At 40.5% G+C, this 23,109-nt stretch overlaps 1 protein-coding gene across 2 annotated transcripts in view; it reads right to left on the reverse strand.

Annotated features, from left to right (window-relative positions):
• Positions 1-224: 224 nt before the first annotated feature.
• Nsun3 (NOL1/NOP2/Sun domain family member 3) overlaps positions 225-23,109 on the reverse strand; it is a 54,441-nt gene continuing 31,556 nt past the window's right edge. Inside the window, exon 7 of one of the 2 annotated variants that reach the window (XM_006521671.4) lies at positions 225-3,199. In XM_006521671.4, the coding sequence (XP_006521734.1) occupies positions 2,896-3,199 (304 nt within the window). In that variant the 3' untranslated portion in view covers positions 225-2,895. The remainder of the gene's footprint in view (positions 3,200-23,109) is intronic. The other variant, NM_178925.3, reaches the window with a different exon arrangement.

Consider the following 23,109-nt stretch of genomic DNA (forward strand, 5'->3'; position numbering starts at 1 on the left):
AGTGTCCTTGACAAACAGATAACACTGGGCTTTGCTTCCCTCATTTACAGAGAGGAATACAAACTCATTACCAGTGGCTGTTCACTTGGTTGTTTGCTTGTTTTGAGACTATGTCTCCCTTTGTGGCCAGTCATTGGCAGGCCTCTCCCTCCCAAAGGCTGATTACTGACACCCATCACCACCATTCCTGGCCACAGTTATAAAGGTCAAAAAAAGGCATCATAAAGACTTCAATCAAGCATTTAATGCTCAATAAATGTTTGCTGTTTTGTTACAATCATCTTAATAATAAAGTCGATGAATATATGCATTAAGACATATATTTTCATCAATCCCAAGATAATCAAGTCCAATACCACACCTAGTGTTCATTTGAAGTATCATGACATTATACTGGAAAAATAATGACATTCAACACACACAACTGTGTGTGTACTGTGAAGATTTACATTGTGGTTAACTTATACAAAAGCACTTTTAAAACTACAGAATCCAAAGACAGGAATTCAAGCAGAAATACAAACACTACTTCCAACTAAAACAAAACAAAACAAAAAAAAAAACCTTTTCTATCATTAATCTTCTGTATTAACTGAATACATTAGATAGGCCCAAGAGATAAACATTTACTATAAACACACTGGTCAGATATAGTTTAAGATATTGTCAAGAACAAAGGTAGATGATTTTTCCTAGACTGTCATTCATTTGACTCCAGTTACACAGATGTGCAAAACAAAAAGTATGTACTGGATAGCTTAATGCATAGAACAGAACACTCTCCACTCTGGATCCATGGAATTTTGTGCTTCCACAGGTGATTTTTTTAAGCTACTTTTGGGCTTGAGAGATAGCTCAGCAGTTAACAGCACTTGTTGCTTATACAGAAGACGAGCTTTTGATTCCAAGCACCTATATGGTGGTTCAAAACCATCTATATATCTCAGTTCTGGAGGACCTGATGTCCAGTTCTGACTTCCCCATGCAACAGGTATGCACATGGTACGCAGACATACATGTTGCCAAGATATTTATACATATAAAATAAGATAAAAATAAATAAATCTTAATGAAAATAAAAAGCTAATTTCCAATTTCAAGTATGCTTTGTGATTTTTCTCTCCTGCTCTAGCCTTCCCCCTTCCCTCTCTCCTCCCTACATCATCCTTGAGGAGGGTCTTGCTAGGCAGCCAAGGCTGACTTGAATTTATAATTCTTCCACCTCAGCCCCCAAAATGCTGTGACTACAGGTGTGCAGTGCCATGTCTGCCACTGTGATTTTTCTTAATAGTTGGAAAAATGTTTGGATCCAACTGAAGCATTTCTAAAGAAAAATTTAAGATTGAAAATTGATTTTAAAAAAGCCTAAGTATAAATATAGAAGCACACACAAAATTCTTGGGATATGTGTAAATAGAGACCACTCTGAATGGTTTGGGGTCTTGGTAATAAAGAATTGACTCTTATTAGGTAGGCATCTTCTATATTAATATGTGACATCACACTCTCATATAACATTTTATAACCAAGTGAAATAAAAAGCCACTCCAGATTGCAACTGTAAGATAATCAGATTCTGTAGTACTCATTATGACTGCAATTATGTAACAAAACACTCCAAATATAGTTCAGTTATTGCCGTTATTAATCATTCTGGTTTTGTTTCAAGTGCTTGCTTTATAGCCTGCTGGATAGACTCCATTATTCTACAAGCTGAATGTCGAAAGTCAAATGCGTGCGTGTGAATCTGTTGCTCTAAAGGCCTTTGAACATAATTTACCCTTTCAGTTTGTATTTGTGAATAAATGCAAATGGGGAGAAATCAAGCTGGTGTCAACAGAGTCACTGCCCTCTGCAGTAAACAGAAGACAGTCCTTAACTTAACACAGAACAACTCCGCAAACAAGAAACCTATTTTGCTAGAACTAGAAATTGTGCTGCTTAAGAAGTTAGCCTCCGAATACCAATTATTCCTACTAAAAGATTCTGCAGATTTGATGAGGAAACAGTAAAAGTGTTGACAAATACACATTTTTAATGGAAAGATTTAAAACACTCATGTTATAGAATACGGTCCTAAACATTTTATGCACAGAACTCAGTATTCTAATTAATTTATCTATAAAGTCCCAATTAAAAGACAAAAAATTATTATACAGAACCAACACCATCTGTCCCACTTTAAATCATCACTATACATATATTTCCAGGAGCAAAATTGTACCTGAAAATTTCTTAATCCTATGCTCATTGAGGCTGAAATACTAACTAAACAGAAGCCAAGTGGTCCTAGGGAAAGTGGCTCTGTAAGTAGTTAAACACTAACTGTAGGGGCGGTTCTGATGCTGTCCTGTTCCTCAATTGGTTCTTGATCTGTCAGTAAAGAAGCCATAGCCAATTGTGGGGAGGAAGGAATAAGTGAAACTTCCAGGTCCCTGAAGGAAAAAAGACAGACACAAGGAAGGAGAGACAGAGTTTGCTGGTCTTCTGATGGAGAAAAGTTGTCCAGCCATGTGAGATCTCAAAATGGGGTGGCCACACAGGCTGCTCTTATAGACCGGTGGTCAGGGGAGTTTAGCAGCTAAAGTTTAGGGTGGGTGGGAGATGTGGACTAAGAATACTGATAAGAGCATGTTTTTCCAGGCGGGAGATAACAGCATGCAGCAATTGTGCCAAGAAGGTAAGTTGAAAAGGAATAGCCGTGTGATGTGTGTGTGTGTGTGTGTGTGTGTGTGTGTGTGCGCGCGCGCGCGCTCGACTTTTATCCGTGGATTCAAGGGAAGGTGGGTGGGAGCTGGTAGCTCAGTCCATTCCTGGAACTAAGGCAGAGAAGCAAAGAGCTACACCTAACAACTAACACGTGGTGAGCTCAGAAAATATGCATTCAATAACACATCAGCATGGCTTACAAAATTCGCCTTGCCTTTTTCTTGTACTCATCCCTTTTTTCAGTTTGGCTATATACATTGGGCCCCAAGCTTTGCCCTTTTCCGGAATCACCAAAAGGCTGCATTTCTGGTCAGTAGGGGCAAATGTGAAGTCTTGGGAGAAAGTCCTTGCTATCCCACTAATATCCACAGGTACGATGTTACTGTCGGAAGTTAAGACCTCGCTGATCACATCTTGATTTTCAGCCTTGGAAAGCGTGCATGTAGAGTACACGAGGAGCCCTCCGGGGCGCAAGGCTTTAATTGCAGACCTGTGTATAATGGAGAAAATAGAAGAGTTAGGCACAAGTCAAGTAGGCAATCCAAGTCAAGGAAACGACATACCAGCCTTACTCCGGCTAAGGATACAGTAACTAGTGGTTTTCTGACCCTAGTTATAGTTTGTTTGCATTTATCACTGCAAACAAACCAGATACATCAAGATGGAAAAGTCAGAGAAAGTGAGTTTAGCTGATGATTGGTTCCTTTAATGATAGGGAGCCAGGGAAAGAAAAGAGATACTGTGTTTTAAGTCATGGAAATATAATAGGAAAAAAAAACACTCTAATTGAAAACAGACAAAAAAAAAAAAATCATTGATCTTACTCTGTGTACTCCAGGTTGGCCTATCATGTAAAATCAGAGGTTATTCACCTAGGAAGAGGAATAAGTAATTTGTGGGGATATAAGGCAGCTGTGGTGGTCTATTCCTCAAACCCAAGACCTTTGCCCTCTACTTTAAAGGGATCCTCTAGAGCAGTGGATTCAAAGGTCCTAATACTGCACGCCTTTAAATCAGTTCCTCGTGCTGTGATGATCCCCAATCATAAAACTATTTTCAGTGCTACTTTACAACTGGAATTTTGCCACCATTATGAATTATAATGCAAACATTTTTAGAGGTAGAGGTTTGCCACGGGGATCACAATGCAAAGGTTGAAAACTATTACTCTAGAGTTAGGCCCCAGCTTATCATAGTGTGATATTACCAGGAAAAAGCTTCCAAAAAAACTCCCGTACATTGTTGTTTTATTATAAACTAAAGAGGTATAACCAAGGATTCCCAAGAAATGATTAATCAATATATAAGAAAACAAACACCAAAACAGCAAAAATACAGCCTGGGAAGAAACTGCCAATTCAATTCAGGCAACACAATGACACAATAAACAGAAAGATCAGCAAAGATGGATCACTCAATATCATAAAAGAACAGGAGGAAGACAACTCATAGCCATTTAATACATGTATGCTCAAATATGGAAGGTTCGGGAGAAGCATTTAGAGGTTAAAGGTCAGCATATCCCCTATCCCTCATCTTCAAAGTAGGACAAAATCAAAAGAAGATCAATCAAGCTTGTCCAAAATTTCAATTAACAAAATTGGGAAAATAATATGCAGAATTTTGGCAATAGGAGTTGAATTAATATAAAACGAGGATAACTTTCCAGAAATAGAACAGAGAAATGACTCATCCAAGAGGCTACCACATTCATTATTATTCATGTAACATCTAGTATATGCTGGTTATTGGACATGTATCAATGAATAAAACAATACAACATAAACACTAACAATTTAAAACACCTCCTACCAGGTGGGATGTCTTAACACCTCTAACAAACCCTTTTGTTCTCATAATTATACCAGGGAGAGTGGCTGTGGAAAGCTGAGTAGTCCAATGAATGAACTGAGCCCCTTATAGAATGGTGGTAAACACACATTGTCTTTCCATGGAATTGAGTTTGGAATGGACTCTTTAAGGAGATAACTGAGTTGAAACCCAATCATTGGAGAGCATACACTAATCAAATTTAGCTGATATTGTTGTGGAGAGAGATTAGATACACAGTCACAGAGAAAGGAACATGTAAGCAACAGGAAAACAGGTTCTGCAGTCATGGAGTGAGGCCTCAGAAGAACCCAGTCCTATCAGTGTCTCTGGCATATGTGTCGCCTGTCTGTCACTTGTCAGAAATAAAGAACGTCCTTTGCAAGCTACTCATTCAGCTGTACATGGTGGGAAATGTAACTTTAAGTAAGACTAAATAACAACAGGGCCAAGCAGATGTGTGAAGGATGTACATTCTACACTGCAGAAATAACCATTGGCAGGATCAACATTGTAAAAATGGCTATCTTGCCAAAAGCAACCTACAGACTCAATGCAATCCCCATCAAAATTCCAACTCAATTCTTCAACGAATTAGAAGGAGCAATTTGCAAATTCATCTGGAATAACAAAAAACCTAGGATAGCAAAAAGTCTTCTCAAGGATAAAAGAACCTCTGGTGGAATCACCATGCCTGATCTAAAGCTTTACTACAGAGCAATTGTGATAAAAACTGCATGGTACTGGTATAGAGACAGACAAGTAGACCAATGGAATAGAATTGAAGACCCAGAAATGAACCCACACACCTATGGTCACTTGATCTTCGACAAGGGAGCTAAAACCATCCAGTGGAAGAAAGACAGCATTTTCAACAATTGGTGCTGGCACAACTGGTTGTTATCATGTAGAAGAATGTGAATCGATCCATACTTATCTCCTTGTACTAAGGTCAAATCTAAGTGGATCAAGGAACTTCACATAAAACCAGAGACACTGAAACTTATAGAGGAGAAAGTGGGGAAAATCCTTGAAGATATGGGCACAGGGGAAAAATTCCTGAACAGAACAGCAATGGCTTGTGCTGTAAGATCGAGAATTGACAAATGGGACCTAATGAAACTCCAAAGTTTCTGCAAGGCAAAAGACACCGTCAATAAGACAAAAAGACCACCAACAGATTGGGAAAGGATCTTTACCTATCCTAAATCAGATAGGGGACTAATATCCAACATATATAAAGAACTCAAGAAGGTGGACTTCAGAAAATCAAATAACCCCATTAAAAAATGGGGCTCAGAACTGAACAAAGAATTCTCACCTGAGGAATACCAAATGGCAGAGAAGCACCTGAAAAAATGTTCAACATCCTTAATCATCAGGGAAATGCAAATCAAAACAACCCTGAGATTCCACCTCACACCAGTCAGAATGGTTAAGATCAAAAATTCAGGTGACAGCAGATGCTGGTGTGGATGTGGAGAAAGAGGAACACTCCTCCATTGTTGGTGGGATTGCAGGCTTGTACAACCACTCTGGAAATCAGTCTGGCGATTCCTCAGAAAATTGGACATAGTACTACCGGAGGATCCAGCAATACCTCTCCTGGGCATATATCCAGAAGATGCCCCAACTGGTAAGAAGGACACATGCTCCACTATGTTCATAGCAGCCTTATTTATAATAGCCAGAAACTGGAAAGAACCCAGATGCCCCTCAACAGAGGAATGGATACAGAAAATGTGGTACGTCTACACAATGGAGTACTACTCAGCTATTAAAAAGAATGAATTTATGAAATTCCTAGCTAAATGGATGGACCTGGAGGGCATCATCCTGAGTGAGGTAACACATTCACAAAGGAACTCACACAATATGTACTCACTGATAAGTGGATATTAGCCCAAAACCTAGGATACCCAAGATATAAGATACAATTTCCTAAACACATGAAACTCAAGAAAAATGAAGACTGAAGTGTGGACATTATGCCCCTCCTTAGAAGTGGGAACAAAACACCCTTGGAAGGAGTTACAGAGACAAAGTTTGGAGATGAGATGAAAGGATGGTCCATGTAGAGACTGCCATATCCAGGGATCCACCCCATAATCAGCATCCAAACGCTGACACCATTGCATACACTAGCAAGATTTTATCGAAAGGACCCAGATGTAGCTGTCTCTTGTGAGACTATGCCGGGGCCTAGCAAACACAGAAGTGGATGCTCACAGTCAACTAATGGATGGATCACAGGGCTCCCAATGGAGGAGCTAGAGAAAGTAGCCAAGGAGCTAAAGGGATCTGCAACCCTATAGGCGGAACAACATAATGAACTAACCAGTATCCCGGAGCTCTTGACTCTAGCTGCATATGTATCAAAAGATGGCCTAGTCGGCCATCACTGGAAAGAGAGGCCCATTGGACACGCAAACTTTATATGCCCCAGTACAGGGTAACGCCAGGGCCAAAAAGGGGGAGTGGGTGGGTAGGGGAGTGGGGGTGGGTGGATATGGGGGACTTTTGGTATAGCATTGGAAATGTAAATGAGCTAAATACCTAATAAAAAATGGAAAAAAAAGTCTCTAAGGCACGGCCAAGGAAACAGGACAGCTGTGTGGCTAGAGGAGGGAAGAGAGGAAGGTTATCTTGAGGTGAGATCAGACAGCAGTGCAGAGGGGCCTGTGACTGCTGCATAAACTTCCCCATATACGCTCGCACTGCAATACATCCTTGCTAAAGGTTATGCTGAGTATATGGGAAGAAAATAAAAGCCTTCAGAAGGAAAAGGGAACACTAAGTAATGGGTCATCTCAGCATTCAGAAATCGGGATGGCAACAGTAGATATCAGGTGGATTCCATTTGCAGCTTACCCTTAAAAACTATCCAAGAATACAGAACTCTCTGATGCCTCTGAAATATTTCCTCTGGCAAACAGAAGAGATAAGTCAAGAAGGAGAAATAGAAGCCATGCAGAGTAAACACAACAAGGAACTGAAGAGCAGTGTGTGAACATTGAAGCAAAGGCTCTTTAGGCTGCAGAGAGGAAGGTCTTTATGCAGAGTGACTGACAGGTGAGAAAAACCTCAAGATCTCCCATGCACAGCTGGGATAGAGAAAGTTGCTGCTCACATCTCATTTGTTCCAAGAAAATTCAGTAATACTCCTATAAGAAAATTGAACTAACAAAGAAAAATGTACTTTTAACACACTGCCCAAGTCTACAATGAATGATTTTTTATAGAGTTAAACAAAATATACCCTTTAATGATCCTCAATGTTCAGAAACACTCAGTAGACCGATATTAGGATAATGTCTTGCATAGTAGATAATACCTCAGAAGCAATACTACCAAGGTTGACAACTATGAAAATGAAAATACCATCAAAAGGTACTGAGAAATAAATGAGAGGGAGAAACGTGAGGTAATGTTGGCATACAAAGATGCTTACTGTAGGAAAAGATAGGAGGCACTATCCTTGTATATTTGATAGATAGACAGACAGAAAAACAGACAGATATTAACCAGTAGTAGACTAGGAAATAGAGGTCTTGGAGCTGACTCTGGGAGAAATGGGTAATTTGGTGCCCAGGTATACTCCACTCAGTATCAAATGAAGACTGTACAATCAACAGTCACAGGATGACTAAGGACATGGGATTCAGGGTCGCTGTTATGATTTGTATATGCTAGGTCCAGGGAGTGGCACTATTAGAAGGTGTGGCCCTGCTGGAGTAGGTATGTCACTGTGGGTGTGGGCTGTAAGACCCTCATCCTAGCTGCCTGGAAGTCAGTATCTGTGGGCAACTGGGGGCGTAGGGGAAAGAGGGGAAGGGAGAGAGCCTACGCCTGGCCAGAGCTCCTGTGCTTTGGGCAGGCGGTGGCGGGAGGGCTGCTAGATGATTTCCACTCAGCCCCAGGTGAGCATCTAAACCACTGACCCCACTTGACAGGGGGTGGACAAGGGACAGCCCCCAATACAAGGGGCCCCAAGGCGACACCCTCGACCCCGGAGTTACAGGAGAGAGGGCAGAGGGAGAGAGGTTCCCACGCAGGCAAGAGTCCTTAGTCTGGTCTGTGGCTGGAGCACAGGAAGGCATTCCATCGGGAGATTAGAAATGGCTGATTAGAAGAAAGCCTATCCCATGTCCAAGCACAGCAGGCCTTGATGAACAGAGACAGTCTATGGTTTTAGAGCTTTATTGTAGAAAGGCAGGGAGAAAGGAGAGAAGGTGGAGAGAGAGAGAGAGAGATGGAGGGGGGGAGGAGAGGGAAAGGGAGAGAGGGGGACAGGGGAGGGGGAGGGGGAGAGAGGGAGAGAGAGAGAGAGAGAGGGAGAGAGAGAGAGGGAGAGGGGGAGAGGGAGAGACAGAGAGGGAGAGGGAGGGGGAGAGGGAGAGGCCATGGCCAAGAGGAGGGAAGGGGAAGAGAGAGAGAAAGAGGAAAGGCTAGAAAGTAAGAAAGAGAGAGTAAGAGAGTGAGAAGAGAGGATGAGGAGAGGAGAGAGTAAGGTAGGGCCAAGCAGCCCCTCTTACAATGGGCTGCTATCTTTACTGTTGCTAGGTAACTGGAGAGGAGTCTAGCCTGAACGTCAGAAGCTTGGGACATTGTCTATGTGACTACTAGACACGCTTCTCCTGTGGAGGCTGTGGGGGCTGTGGGGGCGGTAAATTCCACAGGAGCCTTGAGTCCAGGAGACATGAGGGAATGTCTACCGTCCCGTCCCATGTAGTTGAATTATCACCACTGGGTCCCGGGGTTCCACACCTCAGTTCAACTGGAGACCAGCCTGTCTGTGAATAGCCCATTGCCCCACAAGTATTCTGTTAGCAGCCTTCAGATGAAGATACAGAACTCTCAGCTCCTCTTTCACCATGCGTGCCTGCATGCTGCCATGTCCCACCTTGATAATAATGGACTGAATCTCTGAACCTATAAGCTAGCCTCAATTAAATGTTGTCCTTATCAGAGTTGCCTTGGTCATGGTGTCTGTTCACCGCAGTAAAACCCTAACTAAGGCAGTCATGTAAGTGCTATAAATACCAGCAGCCGGTTAGTAGTCAGTGCCTAAAAGCTCTAAAAGAAAAACATTATTTAGACATCTGGGATGTTCTTTAGATGTTTTCAGTGACCTGGAGAATAAATTATGAAGAGAAATATTGGAAAGCCATTGCTTCTGAAAGCATAGGAAGGAGGATAGAGCACGTTTAACTAAACGCTTAATCAGATTTCTAGATTTTTACCTATATGGTTAGTTTTAATGATATAGCAAATGATAGGAGAGATTTACCAGCAGGATAAATATCTAATTTTCCCACGGTCATCAGTAGGTTTTGTACACAATTTGATTGTTAGGGGATAATTCAATCTCCAGACAGCCTATGCCCTGAACTCCCATACAGCTATATTTCCTAGCACCTGGACTTTGTAGATTTCCCCAGCAGTCCTTTGCTGAGTAAGTGTATTGTACACATAGAGTTGGGGGACTGAAATGACAAACAGTGGCAAATGGCAAAGGAGCATTTGATGGGAGTCTCCAATGTTCTGCCTAAGATTTTGAGATTAATTTATGTTTTTAAAAAAGTCTTTGTGTTATTCCCCATGATTACTTTTTATAGAAATTAATGTGGCCAGCAAAGTTATGCCAGTCTAAGTTTAGAAGATAAATTATGGATGCTGGAATGAAAGCAAAACAGAAGAATCATCCAATACAACAACACTATAGAAATTAACCTTGCATCAAGCCAGGAACACACTGTTTGTAAATGGTTAGGCTTCTGTGTCCTTCTGTGCAACATTAATGAGAGGGGAAAAAAATCACCCTTACGTGATTAAGTACTATCTTTGTTACCTGCTTAAATTAAGACTAAAATAGTCCTTTTAATGGGAGCTTAAAGATATCTATGTTCAACACTGGATATAGCTTGTGCACAGTGAGTATCTAATGGATTTTTTTTAAAAAAAAATTGTACTCCTACTGCATAATCTACATAGTCAGTAGAAAATGATCACAAATAAATATGAGTCTAATAACATTTTGGTAAGATGAGAACACAATTAGTGGCTTAAAGCACTGGAGCCAAATCTCCTTGAGGTCTCTGGAGCGCACGGTTTATAAGAGGCTTCATGAATCCATTCAGTGTGTTTCTATGCTACATTACCCCTGGGAACTCTGCATGAGAAATCCTTGCTTTTCTTTTGTTTTGTTTTTTAGCATCCATGTGCCTTGGCCAGGTGATGATGTCATTCCAACCTGAATGAAGGTTGTCATCATGGCCTCTAGTCTACCTCCATGCTCCCTTTAAATCTGCAAGGACCTATGTGGTGACTCTGGCCCACTGAGATATACAGGACAATCGCATGTCCGGATCATAGTTTGGTCAAATCTAAAATACCTTTCCAATATTCTGGCGTTAGGATACTAGTCATCACTGTTCATACCACAGGGGTGTTATCTTATTGATAATTTCCATCTCTGATGTCTAGATATGAAGACCTTCCCAATATTATATGTGCATATAATACAGAAAAGAAAATATGCATAAGCAGTTTTTAGGAACAGACAGCATGTATGAAGCATAAGTAGGCCCTGCATGGTAGGCAACCCTCATGTAAGGGCTTAACCAGTGTAGTTTGGTAGACCTTAACAAATGCACTACAAAGGTAAATTTTAGGATGCAAAAGCACTTAAAGACCAATGAGTTGAATAATTCATTTGTTGGGCGCATAAAAAGACAAAGGTAGAACAGATTAAAAACAAACAAACAAAAAGACCTGAGTGAAATTAACAGGCTTCTCCTTCCATTCCTCTTTTGACATGAGCTTCTGTGGTGTGTAGTTATTGTTTTCTGTTTTTATTGAGAGGAAAGCAAACTAAACTACCATGTTAACTTTCTCCAAATGAGGAATGGCCTTGTATTCTCGACACCTCTTAAGTTTTCTAGGTTAATGAGATCTTGGCAAATGTATCATTATTTACCTGTATAATAACCACTAATCATAATGCATAAAATTATCCCACATAATGTTGCATTAATACACATTATTCACCACTGAAAATCTTACTTACAAGCTAAAGTAAGAAGGAAAAAGACACCATAGTGTCACGCTAACTACAATAGAATCAAAGGTGTTTATGCAATACTCAAAACTGTTACAGTCTCCATTTCTAAAATGAGAACTGACACACTATCCTGGGAGGTGTGTGTGTGTGCACGCGCACGCATGCACATATGTATATATACATATGTAATGCATACATATATATTATATATACAATGTCCAAGTAAAACAAAATTTGGGGAAGTCCTGTTCAAAGAAGCAGAATGCCACATAATATAATCTCTCTCATTTTCCTAAGGCATCTATAGTCTTCCAGAAGCTTCCTATAGAAGTGTTCATCAGGCTTATTAAACCCTATTTGAAATATAAAGTAAAATTCTACCTCAGAGCAATGTTACAGTAAATAGAGCCACTCATGGTTAATGGTAATGGGATAAAATGCAGCGGAAAATGCCTTAGAAAGACTGCTGAGAGAGAAAGCATGGGTACTCAATCACAGGCAGCATTTCACTTGCCCTGGTGCTTTACAGCAGATCTAGAATATCTAGCTCTCTTCAAATCTTTGATTGCTTTTTAGTGCCGGATAGGAAAAGCTGAAATGCATCTGATGCCTAAGCATCTAGCAAATGAAGCATCTAAAAACAAAAGCAGACAGAGTCCTACTGTGGAAAGCATTACACAGGAGAACATTCTGAGGTCTTACTGTAACAAAACTTTTGCTGTATCTTTGGAAGCTTACAAAGTATACTCCAATGAGTCTCCTCCCTTGTACTTTATCACTAAAGCCAAAAGCACAGAAATGTATAGGTTTTTGTTTTTAAATTTTTCTTTAGTCTAAAAGTAATAAACTCATACAAACCTATTTACAGTCAAGACCTCTGGCATATGGTGTAACTATTTCCATGTTTTGCTGAGCGTTAACATGTTCAGTTAGATTACACAGTGCCCCTCTAAACGCTGCAAGGAAGAAGCAGCTGTACACCTAAATATGGGCTGTATTCTTTTTCAACATCCATCCAAATCTCTTGAGTTTTAGAAATACCAACATCATACCTCAAATGTGTTGAATCAGATTTTGAGCTTCTGCCTTATATTGAAATACACTTCATTGAAGTTTTATAAAATAGAATCTGTAATATGGCTACAAATAATCGCATAGCTATCCACTGAGCATTTTATTCATACTTTGTATAAGCAAACAATTGAACTGTTAATTTTGAAAGGCATCAGAAAGGGTGGATGCATGTGGCTCAGCAATACAACACTTGCTCAGCATGCATGAGGCCTGCTTCAATCCCCAGTCAACGTGCGCAAATTAAAGAATCATTGGACAGGGCGATCTACTAATAAGCAGTCTATGATCCTCACCTGGGGTTTTTTCATCCTAGAAAAACTAGATTTTTGTTTGTTTTTACAAGTTATCAAGGGTTCCATCTTTTGACATCAAAGTGCTTTAATTTGTGTGAATTAAAAAGCAAACAAAAAATTGAACAACAAAAACAAACAACAAACAAACAAACAATTCACTAGAACGTTTCCTATAGGTGCTAAATGAAGCCAAGTGTCAAGTCATCCCCTTTTTCTTTCCAAATTAAACTCTCTGCTTTTCATTGAGGCTTATCATCCTTCAAGAGTCTACTGACAGAACAGCTTCAACCATCACGAACCCTTGGAGACACTGACTCAAAAACAAGAAGAGACTGTGCGTCTTCTCAGCGCAAGAGTTCATCATTAAGTTACTAGCTGGGCTCATAGAGTTCCACCTACCAACACATGATTTTACAGAGAACAGTAGGAAAAGCAAAAGGTGACCTGAATTTAAATCCTTGAAGGAAAAAAACATATGCTTTCATGACAACACACATTTCATGAACTAGGAAAGCAAGCAAGACTTAGAACCCTGACAGCTAGAAAAGCAAAGCAATAGAAAAGCAATGGAAAACTCAGCCAAGATTTAACACATGACATAGGATGCCCTGTCCTGTCTTCCCTGTGGCAAATCTCAGTCTCTGAGAATGTTCTATATGTAAATACTGTTAAGTCCACCTAATACTTAAAAGCTATAAATTCCTCTTTCTCGTCTATTCTTCTACTGCCTGATTAGAAAGCTTGGCATTCAGTGGGGAGGGTCACTGTTAATTATATCAGTACATTTAACTGTTTTCTGCATGTAAAAGGGACCAAAAAAAATCACATTATAGGGGAAAAGCAAAACAAAACAAAAAGCAATCAGCACAGCAACAGTGCCATCTTTTGACTAAAGAAGGTAAAAAAGAAAATGGTTTTAGTTCCTCTTTCCCTAATTCCTCAAGACCTGCCAGGAGCTGAGTGACTTCCGTTTAGGTCATCACTGTACTATAATGGATGGTAAGATGTACATCCTGCTTCACCTCCAATTTCTGATGCATAGGTAACAGGATCATAGATTGCTCTTGAAAATGTAGATGTTGACTGAAAAATACTATAACTGATATGTTTATTTTTCATATTTATTTATGTCTTTCTACTGTCATTGCAGCATTAAAGCAACTATACCAAATCACTGGACATAAGTATAAGCAAAGGGCAAGAAAAAATGAAACTTACATATTCAATTAAGCAGAGAGAACACAATCTTAGCAAGCTTATCCACCTGTAGTTGTTTAGGGAAGTGGCACTATTATGAGGTGTGGCCTTGTTGAAGTACATGTGGAGAAAGTGTCTCACTATGGGGGTGGACTTTGAGAGCCTCCACCTGGCTGCCTATGAAGACAGAGTCCTCACTCTGATCAAGATATAGAATTCATATGACCTCCAGCACCATGTCTGCCTGGATGCTGCCATGCTTTCTACCATGATGACAATGAACTAAACCTCTAAATCTGTAAGCCAATTAAATATTTGCTTTTATAAGAGATGCCTTGGTCATGGTGGCTATTCACAGCAATGAAACACTACCTAAGACAGAAGCTGGTACCTGAGACTGGGGTATTGCTGTGATAGACCTGATGATGCTTTTGATTGGAGGAATGTGGATTTGGGGACTTTACAAAGCAGTGGAATGCTTTAAGTGGGGCTTACTGGGCCATAAGAACAGAAGCATGGGAAACAGTGATGCTGAGGGTGATCTGAACTCTGGAGGTCTGGCTCAAGAGGATTCATAGCAAAAGAATGTTAGAATGTAGATTAGAGACTGTTTTGTGGTATTTGAACATTGTGGCTCTTGTCTGAAGAGTCAACCTGAGGCTATGGTTAAGAGACTTAGATTAATTGCACTGACAAGGGAACTCTTTAAAAAGCCTAATTTAGACTATTATGCCCTATGGTTTACTCTTATGAAGAGCTTTGGATCAAGTGTAGCCAGATGAGAAAGAAAAAATACAAAATAAATTGTTCAAAGAGTAAAGAGGGACCAGAAGGTGGAATGATGCTAAATCCAGTGTTCAAGGATGTTAAATGAAATTAAGGTGTGGTGACCTTGGGGCAAGATCCCACACAGCTAAACTAATTGTTTATATATTTGCAGGTGAAAAAAGGACAGATATATCATGTTAGGCATTATTATTCCTGGTTATTGTTCTCATTTGGACTTTTACTCTGAACTGAACTACAATTCTGAAATGAAGGGCACACCTGTGATCCAAATCTTGAGGTTGGAAGATACAGGCTTTTGATCTAGATCCTGAGGTGTAAGTGACCATTAAAGGGTCCAGAAATGATGTTATACATCTTTAATCCCAGGAGACAAATGCAAGCAGTTCTCTGAGTTCAAGGCCTTTTATAAAGCAAGTTCTAGGACAGCCAAGCCTATGCAATGAAGGATATAACAGAACAAGAGTGCTATGTTCTGACCCCAGAAAGCATCAGAACTCAGCAGCTTAGGCCATGTGGCTCGGGCTTTAGACTCAATATTAGAAGGGACAGTTGATGCTGGATAGAAATCACTGCTAAGAAATTATCAGTGATTAAGAAGAGACTATCATCACTAAGGTGAAATCTTCCAGGAAATGTTTTCTGAAAGCACTAAGAAGCAGTGACCTCCGGCCCGGGAGCGCTTTGCCTGAGCATCGGCAGCAGACACCTTGGTTCCGGGACTCTGCCAAGAGTATTCTGCACAGGTGAGAGTGTAGAATACAGAAGCTAACAGCTTCTGGGAAGGCGGGAGCCACAGAGCTTCTAAGGCAGCCCCCTTTTTGGGCCCCAGACATCTGGCCACTTTCCCGGCCAGAGGATAGTGGTCCACCTGGCCTGGGAGCTCTTGGCCTGAGCATCAGCAGCAGACATCTTGGTTCCAATACTCCTCCGAGAGTATTCTGCACAGGTGAGAGTGTAGAATACAGAAGCTAACAGCTTCTGGGACAGGCCAAAGCAACTCAGCTTCAGGACGGGTCCTGTTTTGGGCGTTCATCTTCGGCCAGAAGGGAGTTCCTAAAGCCAGATATCTGTGCACCTCCCCTGTAAGAGGAGAGCTTGCCTGCAGAGAGTGCTCTGACCACTGACACTAGGAGAGAGCTAGTCTCCTAGGTCTGCTGATAGAGGCTAACAGAATCACCTGAGGAACAAGCTCTAAACAGAGACAACTAAATCAACTAACTACAGAGATTACCAGATGTCGAAAGGTAAACGTAAGAATCTTACTAACAGAAACCAAGACCACTCACCATCACCAGAACCCAGCACTCCCACCTTGCCCAGTCCAGGGCACCCCAACACACCCGAAAAGCTAGACCTGGATCTAAAAGCATATCTCATGATGATGGTAGAGGACATCAAGAAGGACCTTCATAACAAACTCAAACAAATACAGGCGAACACTGCTAAAGAGGTAGAAGATCTTAAAGAGGAAGCACAAAAATCCCTTAAAGAATTACAGGAATTTTGATGGGGATTGCATTGAATCTGTAGATTGCTTTTGGCAAGATAGCCATTTTTACAATGTTGATCCTGCCAATCCATGAGCATGGGAGATCTTTCCATCTTCTGAGATCTTCTTTAATTTCTTTCTTCAGAGACTTGAAGTTCTTATCATACAGATCTTTCACTTCCTTAGTTAGAGTCACGCCAAGATATTTTATATTATTTGTGACTATTGAGAAGGATGTTGTTTCCCTAATTTCTTTCTCAGCCTGTTTATTCTTTGTGTAGAGAAAGGCCATTGACTTGTTTGAGTTAATTTTATATCCAGCTACTTCACCAAAGCTGTTTATCAGGTTTAGGAGTTCTGTGGTGGAATTTTTAGGGTCACTTATATATACTATCATATCATCTGCAAAAAGTGATATTTTGACTTCCTCTTTTCCAATTTGTATCCCCTTGATCTCCTTTTGTTGTCAAATTGCTCTGGCAAGGACTTCAAGTACTATGTTGAATAGGTAGGGAGAAAGTGGGCAACCTTGTCTAGTCCCTGATTTTAGTGGGATTGCTTCCAGCTTCTCACCATATCACTTTTTGCAGATGATATGATAGTATATATAAGGGATCCTAAAAATTCCACCAGAGAACTACTAAGCTTGATATACAGCTTCAATAAAGTAGCTGGATATAAAATTAACTCAAACAAGTCAATGGCCTTCCTCTACACAAAGGATAAACAGACTGAGGAAGAAATTTGGGAAACAATACCCTTCTCAATAGTCACAAATAATATAAAATACCTTGGCGTGACTCTAACTAAAGAAGTGAAAGTTCTGTATGATGAGAACTTCAAGTCTCTGAAGAAAGAAATTAAAGAAGATCTCAGAAGATGGAAAGATCTCCCATGCTCATGGATTGGCAGGATCAACATTGTAAAAATGGCTATCTTGCCAAAAGCAATCTAGAGATTCAATGCACTCCCCATCAAAATTCCAACTCAATTCTTCAACAAATTAGAAAGAGCAATCTGCAAATTCATCTGGAATAAAAAAAAACCTAGGATAGCAAAAACTCTTCTCAAGGATAAAAGAACCTCTGGTGGAATCACCATGCCTGACCTAAAGCTGTACTACAGAGCAATTGTGTTAAAAACTGCATGGTACTGGTATAGTGAGACAAGTAGACCAATGGAATAGAATTGAAGACCCAGAAATGAACCCACACACCTATGGTCATTTGATCTTCGACAAGGGAGCAAAAACCATCCAGTGGAAATAAGACAGCATCTTCTACAAATGGTGCTGGCACAACTGGCGGTTATCATGTAGAAGAATGTGAATTGATCCATTCCTATCTCCTTGTACTAAGGTCAAATCTAAGTGGATTAAGAAACTCCACATAAAACCAGAGACACTGAAACTTACTGCAGAGAAAGTGGGGAAAACCCTCGAAAATATGGGTACAAGGGAAATAGTCCTTAATAGAACAGCAATGGCTTCTGCTGTAAGATCGAGAATTGACAAATGGGACCTCATGAAACTGCAAAGCTTCTGCAAGGCAAGAGACACAGTCAATAAGGCAAAAAGACCACCAACAGATTGGGAAAGGATCTTTACCTATCCTAAATCAGATAGGGAACTAATATCCAATATAAATAAAGAACTCAAGAAGGTGGACTTCAGAAAATCAAATAACCCCATTAAAAAATGGGGCTCAGAGCTAAACAAAGAATTCTCACCTGAGGAATACCAAATGGCAGAGAAGCACCTGAAAAAATGTTCAGCATCTTTAATCATCAGGGAAATGCAAATCAAAACAACCCTGAGATTCCACCTCACACCAGACAGAATGGCTAAGATCAAAAATTCAGGTGACAGCAGATGCTGGCGAGGATGTGGAGAAAGAGGAACATTCCTCCATTGTTGGCGGGATTGCAAGCTTGTACAACCACTCTGGAAATCAGTCTGGCAGTTCCTCAGAAAACTGCACATAGTACTACTGGAGTATCCAGCAATACCTCTCCTGGGCATATATCCAGAAGATGTTCCAACCGGTAAGAAGGACACATGCTCCACTATGTTCATAGCAGCCTTATTTATAATAGCCAGAAGCTGGAAAGAACCCAGATGCCCCTCAACAGAGGAATGGATACAGAAAATGTGGTACATTTACACAATGGAGTACTACTCAGTTATTAAAAAGAATTAATTTATGAAATTCCTAGGCAAATGGATGGACCTGGAGGGCATCATCCTGAGTGAGGTAACCCAATCACAAAGGAACTTGTACAATATGTACTCATTGATAAGTAGATATTAGCCCAGAAACTTAGGATACCCAAGATATAAGATACAATTTCTAAACGCATGAAACTCAAGAAGAATGAAGACCAAAGTGTGGACACTGTGCCCCTTCTTAGAATTGGGAACAAAACACCCATGGAAGGAATTACAGAGACAAAGTTTGGAACTGTGTCGAAAGAATGGACCATCTAGAGACTGCCATATCCAGTGTTCCATCCCATAATCAGCTTCCAAACGCTGACACTATTGCATACACTAGCAAGATTTTGCTGAAAGGACCCAGATATAGCTGTCTCATGTGAGACTATGCCAGGGCCTAGCAAACACAGAAGTGGATGCTCATAGTCAGCTATTGGATGGATCACATGGCCCCCCAATGGAGGAGCTAGAGAAAGTACCCAAGGAGCTAAAGGGATCTGCAACCCTATAGGTGGAACAACAATATGAACTAACCAGTACTCCGGAGCTCTTGACTCTAGCTGCATATGTATCAAAAGATGACCTAGTCGGCCATCACTGGAAAGAGAGGCCCATTGGACTTGTAAACTTTATATGCCCCAGTACAGGGGAATGCCAGGGCCAAAAGGTGGGAGTGGGTGGGTAGGGGAGTTGGTGGGAGGGTATGGGGGACTTTTGTGATAGCATTGGAAATGTAAATGAGGAAAATACCTAATTAAAAAAAAAAGAAGCAGTGTCCCAGAAATATACATCCTGCTGGCAACTATACTTGATAATATGTAAGAATCACTCAGATGGTACTAGTTTTGAAAGTATGAAGGGGTCATGGAGAGTAGCTGAGGCTTGGCATTGTGAGAGGCCATGAAAGGCAATTGGTAAAGGTGAACCTCAGTTGAAGTTGACAGTCTAGGACTGAAAAGATCATGCAAAGAAGTTGAGGTTTGGCACCATGAAGGGAGGCTATGAGAGGCTATTGGTGAAGCCTAGTTACAGTGGAAAACCCCAGCAAATTGGAGATTCCACTACCATGGGACGATCACTAAGTAAAGCAGCAGCAGTGGAGTGGAGTCAACTAGAGCCTAGACTGCTACAGAGGGCAGAGCTAGAAAAGTGACCCAAGCCTTTTGGAGGAACCCAGATCATATGTGGATCTCAGATTTTGGAACAAGAAGCTGTAATGTTGAAGTTGTCTTGGATACCCGAAGATGTTAGAGATGCCAGAACCATGGAATAACTGCTGAGGAAAGCTGCTAACCAGAAGTGGAACCAGCCCAAGAGATAGAAGTGTGTTGCATTTATCATTGCTAAAAGGAACTAAACTTCAGACATGGAGATACAGAGTATGGAGTTTGCCCAGCTGCTTTCTGTTCTTACTTTGGTCCAATATTTCCTCACCATAAAGTTCTGGAATGGTAATGTATATCCTGAGATATTTTAATTATGTTATCTACTTTTGATTTTCATTTCACAGGGGATTACAGTTAAGAGAATGCATGAATCTCAGAAGAGACGTTGAACTTTGAAACTGTGATAGACTTTTGAGACTATGATAGACTATGGGAACTTTGGAAGTTGGCCTAAATGTATTTTGTATTATACTGTGGCTAGGTATGGCCCCCATAGACTCACATGTTTGAAGAAGCCTATGGAGTGCCAGGACGTGGAATGTGGTAGTTTGAATATGCTTGTCATGGGAAGGGGCACTATTAGGAGGCATGGCCTTGTTGCAAGATGTAGGTCAGTGTGGGGGTGAACTTTAAGAGCCTCCTCCTGTCTAGCTGTGGAAAACAGATTCTTCTCCTCAATGCCTTTAGATGAAGATGGACAACTCTCTGCTCCTCCAGCACCATGTGTGCTTCAATGTTGCCATGTTTCCTACCATGATGACAGTGAACTGTAAGCCAGCCCAATTAAATGTTTGCTTTTATAAGGGTTGCCATGGTCATGGTGTCTATTCACAGCAATAAATTCCTAACTAAGACACCACCTTTCATACTTTAGCATTAAACTTTAAAAAAAGTCAAGTCAGGATGCCAAGAACCTGGAAACATGCAGTTTAAACTCCAAGTAAAAGCACCAGTAACAAACTAAATGTGCAAAGGACATGTGATCAGTCTATGTATTAACACTATTTCTTATTTATCTGATGCCTAAAGAACATTGCATATGCAGCCTTAATAAGACCTTACAAAGTCTACAGGGTAAAAAGTCTGACTCTATTTATCAGAACAAGGGTTACAAACCCTGACTAAGTTACACTGCTAATTAGAGAAGCACAGACTGCCAACCTAAGCTAAAACGAGAGCAGGGCCACAAGCTCACCGGTGCTTCTTAGAGCAAACAGCTCTTTTGCAACAGCTAAACTAAGTACAGAATCTAGGGCAACAAGACCTAGGATGCAACAGACATTCATTTTATCCTGCAAAGAGCTGGAAGGAAGGGAAAACCTGCATGCCTTCAGGCATTTTAACATAGAGAGCCAGGAGCTGGCAAGTCTGAGGCAATGACCTGAGAACCTGAGTGTACACAATGTTAGTTATGCTTGTTTACGCCTTCGTACAAGTAGAATTCTAATTAAACAGAAAGAACTGGACTGGCTGCCCTGAAAGGCTCAGGCCCTTTAACTGTGGAACCTGGCTGTCTACTGATTGTCAGTACTACTTTACTAAGCTTATTTATGTTATTATTTAAGTCATTATTATAAAAACTGTCTTTTCTCTGTTATATAAGGAAAAGGATAACTTGACTAACACTGAAGTAGGTATCACACTGTAGTTGCTATAGCAAAATCTAAAATGTAATAATGGTATAAGAAGCAGGTAATAAGGAACAAGGTGACAAAACTACAAGTTCCTATGCTAGAGTGGATAACTGATAACTTTTTAAAGCTTCATTGGACTGTGCTCTGATACTTGGTTAAACATTATTCTGAGCTTATCTCTGAGGGCGAAGAGGTTAAATAAAATTAGCATTTGAATTGAGAGACTAATAAAGCAGGCTGCACTTCATAATATGGGTGGGACTTGAACAATTAGTTGAAATACTGAGTTGAACAAAATATTGACCTCACTTAAAGAAGAAACTCTACAGCAGATTGTGATAGACTCAAGTGCAATGTGGGCTCTTCCCTAGGTCTCCAGCCTGCTGGTCTACCCTGTGAATTATGGGCTTATTAACCTCTGTAATTGCATGCAGTTTCTCTGGAGAACCCTTGCTAATATGGCCAATGTCCTTGACTATACCATCATAATTTTATTTTAAAAATCACATACTCTACCTCTTGATAGAGTTGTCTAATTGGCATGACTTCTTAAAATGTGTGTGACTACAGACCCACTAGTTCAATGTATATGTAGAAGATAGTATATGTACACACTCCCTTGTGCAGTCACAGAGTATCAACTTTTAATTCTGTACCATTTAACTCACAAAGTAGTCCAACAGCTCCTCTATAGATCTCTAACACCATTAAAGGTAGAAGCTTAAGAGTAACAATAGATCTACACAGAATTTGGAAATACAGAGACGGTCAGGTGGTTGGTTAGGTATGGACCCCATAAACTCATGTATTTGAATGCTTGGCTCTATTAGGCCATGTTGGAGTAAGTCACTGTTGGGATGGGCTCTGAGGTCTCCTATGCTCAAGCTACACCCTGTGTGACACATAGTCTCCTTCTGTCTACGTATAAAAATGTAGAACTCTCAGCTTGTTCTCCTGCACCATGTCTGACTGCATGCCACCACGTTTCCTGCCATGATAATAAAAGACTAATTTGTAAGCCAGCCCAAATTAAATGTCTTCCTTCCTAAGAGTTGCTGTGGTCATGGTTTCTCTTTATAGCAATAGAAATCGTAACTAAGACAGAAGTCTTCTTCTTCACCATCATGGGATCTCCCTATCTCATATGCTGTCAGCCTGGTCAGCTCAAGTGAGTCTATGTAACCAACTGGATGTGACTTAATTCTCAGACTCCAGCTCTGAAACACTTGGGGAGAGTCTTCTCTAAGCAAACAAACAGAATTCCTGTTTCTAGGCAGCCAGATACCGTTCTGTAACTATACACCTAGTTATGCAATTCGATTTCTTTGCCTTTTTTATATGTTTAGTTCTAAGGATTACATAAGCCCCTCCCCCCAGAAACATGCTTCTTTCTTTAATCAGGTGAACACTGATTCATCTGTTATAGCCCACTGCCTAGTATGTAGTCTGGGAAAGCTTAACTTATTGTCCATGAAACCCCTTAGGATAGTTTCCCCAAGTTCTATATTTTCAGTTTCTTTAAAATGACTCTGTTATTGTGGTGTGAGTGTGTTGGGGACCAGTCTGTGGTTCCCCATCATCCATTTCTTCCCTCTCAGGGTGTCTATGCACTGCTGTAAACCAAGTTGGAAGGATGAAACAGAGTCAAGAACA

Source organism: Mus musculus, chromosome 16 (assembly GCF_000001635.26).
Source record: "Mus musculus strain C57BL/6J chromosome 16, GRCm38.p6 C57BL/6J".
Lineage (NCBI taxonomy): Eukaryota > Metazoa > Chordata > Mammalia > Rodentia > Muridae > Mus > Mus musculus.